Source organism: Tupaia chinensis, unplaced genomic scaffold (genome assembly GCF_000334495.1).
Source record: "Tupaia chinensis unplaced genomic scaffold, TupChi_1.0 Scaffold000511_1, whole genome shotgun sequence".
Taxonomy (NCBI): Eukaryota; Metazoa; Chordata; class Mammalia; order Scandentia; family Tupaiidae; genus Tupaia; species Tupaia belangeri.
In genome coordinates, this window is record NW_006160024.1 from 761,052 (window position 1) to 763,957 (window position 2,906).

The following is a 2,906-nucleotide window of genomic DNA, read 5'->3' on the forward strand; positions in this document are numbered from 1 at the left end:
TGCTGAGTAACAGTCTGTTTTACAACTATAATAGGACTTGTTTTCCATTCTCTTACTGATGAATAGACACCTGGGAAGTTTCCAGTTTTTTACTCCAATGAGTAGGAACTCCATGAACATTTTCACAGGAGTCTTTTGTGAACGTATATTTTTATTTCTCTGAGGCAAACAGTAAAAGTATGAGCTAACTCACAAAGTATACAGTTGTTTAGTTTTCTGAAAAACTGGGGAAGCTTCTTCCAAAGTGACTATACCATTTTACAATCTCATCAACAAGTGCAAGCATTCCGGTTGCTCCATAGCCTCCTCAGCATTTTCGATATCGGTGTGTTTAATGTTAGTAGTTCTGGTGAATGTATAGTGCTATGGCATGGTGGTTTTTGGTTAGAATTTTTCTGATGACTCATGATGCACATTTGAATTTAATCTGAATTTTATTTAAACTTAGAGTCATGTCCTGGGCCTCAACTTCTTGAAGTGTGCTTTATGTAATTAGAGTATCTGCATCCTAAAAGTCTTGAGACTATTGGATAACTCACAGCCAATACTTGGCATAGTTCCACACACAATGTATTTACTTCATGACAAATACTTTGTATCAGATATATCGGACTACTATTATTAAATTAAGTAATAATTATTAAAAAAAAACCAATAGTGGCTGAGTAAATCAGAATAAATTCACTTGATGGAAATCATATAGTTGTTAGTGAAGAAAGATTATGTGGATTATTCAACATTACTTATAATACAACAGTAAGTGGAAAAAGCAGGGCATCGAGTTATCTCTATACCACAAGGACAACCATATAGAATAAACTAGAGCCAAGCAGTCTTCAGAAAAATACCGAAAAGAAGCATGAACACAGCCAGTGAGAGATGGGATAGGGAGATTATGTTTATTTAAATTACATTTCTATGGTAAGAAAATTCTTTTTGAAAAACAACCCTCTTGTATTTCTTTCAAAAATAATAACGATAGTCTCTGTGTTTTCCCCTCAGTTTCCTGGCATTTCACACGGACACTGTCGGTAGTCTTGCCTTTCTGTTGAAAGCAGTGAATTTTCGTGAAAGGGTTCTTCAGCGGAGTTTGGTGACCAGAATTTATCACAAGGTAAAGATACACTATGTTATATTTCTTTTTGATGTGTGTTTAACATGCGTCCTCACTGGTGAACTACCTGCTGAATTTAGTAGGGGATAACTGATTAATTACACATTTCTGGAAATGACTGGAGTTTCTGCAGGCCACTTTGCATGATAGCGTAGCTTGGCTCTGGAAGCCTCGATTTGACTTCCATCCATGAGCATCATTCAGCTGTCATGGGCATTGATGACTGCAGCAATTTTCAGCCCTTATCAGGATTGAAAACTCCTTGTCTTTATATGTACAATGAATACAGTATCTGAGGAGAAAATAGTCTGAAATGCCCTGTTTCCTAGTAAAAGACCCAAGAAACTTTGCAAAAACATAAAACTTTGCATGGGTGTTGATTAGAAGTCAAGGGGGGCTTTCCACCAAGTACGGTGCCTGTGGTTTGGTTTGAGGGACCTTTGCCTCCAACCCAGCACTGCTGTTTCATTTCTGACCCAGCATGGATGGCCAACAAAACCTCAGGAAGTTTGCTCATTCCAGTCTATCTTAGTTCAGGGGCTCAGAGCTGCTGCTCCTTTTCTGTGTGGGAATTAGGTTCCAGAGAACAGAACTGAGTCCCTGCAATGCTCCCTTCAGTTCATCTCTCTCTCTTTTTTAAAAAAAATTTAAGGTTTTTGCCATAGGGTGTGCGTACTTGCCAAAACAGACAGAGGGAGGGAAAGTGACATATCATCCCCCTAGGGAGGATGGGCATACCACAATCCCTTTTCCATTCTCATCTTGGGATTCTGGGCTTGCACACACATGAGCCTGGCAGGATTTACAAGCTGCTAAGTCCAGGACTAGAACCATGGTCGATCACGCAGTAGGAGTCCAGTTCCTTAACCACCATGCCACCTGCTACCTCCAGTTCAGCTATTTGTATACCAAGTTTAAGGTCATGTCTCCCAGTACGGCGCAGAGGGATAGAAAGGAGGAGATATGTGGTGCACAGGGATGGGTGTTGTCTTAGGGAATGTTGTGGAGGCAGAAGAGCCCTGGAAGCACCAAGCAGTCAAGACCCCTCTCCATCCACACACACACACACACACACACATCACAGAGGTACATTGGATGAGAACCGACAGGGAGCTGGGCTGAGAGTCATTTAAGTCAGTCCACCTGACAGGCATAGACGAGGTGAGGCTCTGCCAGATTCCAAAGGCACATTCTAGTTGGTTCACTCCACATCCGCCATCCTTTTCCAATACGGAGCCAGCTGAAAGGTCAAACTGCTGTAGCTGCACTACTGAGCGGGATGAACAGTGGAGAAGATGTGATCTGCAAACCAGCTTGCCAAAGACGTAGAAGAAAGGCTGAAAATGAAATGGTAAGACAAGATAATAGTGACAGAGCACAAATGGTAGAAAGACAACCTTACAAACATTCCTCAAAAAGGCTGAAATGGCAGGAGCAAAACAAATAATCACAATCATAATAGAAAACAGCTTTCCTTCATGTCAAAAAAAAAAAAAAGGAAAGAAAAGAAAATCCTAGATCAGCTGGTGGCATGGTGGTTAAGGCGCTGGACCCCACATGACTGATTGTGTGGTTCAAGTCCTGAACTTGATGGCTTGAAAAAACACGCTGGGGGAACCAGTAGTTAGTGTAATGGCTATGTTGCTGGACTCCCATGTAGTTGACCGCGGTTCGCATCCTGGACCTGGTGGCTTAAAACCCACGCCAGGCGCTTGTGCATGTGTGCCCAAGATCCCGAGAGGAGAATGGAGGAGAAGGGATTGCGGCGTGGCCATCCCCTCTGGGGGGTGAT

At 42.2% G+C, this 2,906-nt stretch overlaps 1 protein-coding gene across 1 annotated transcript in view; it reads left to right on the forward strand.

Moving 5' to 3' along the window:
* The window catches only part of ACOXL (acyl-CoA oxidase like), a 391,620-nt gene that overhangs the window by 269,785 nt on the left and 118,929 nt on the right, over positions 1-2,906 (forward strand). Inside the window, exon 14 of the mRNA XM_027774989.1 lies at positions 1,003-1,114. Within this exon, the coding sequence (XP_027630790.1) occupies positions 1,003-1,114 (112 nt within the window). The remainder of the gene's footprint in view (positions 1-1,002; positions 1,115-2,906) is intronic.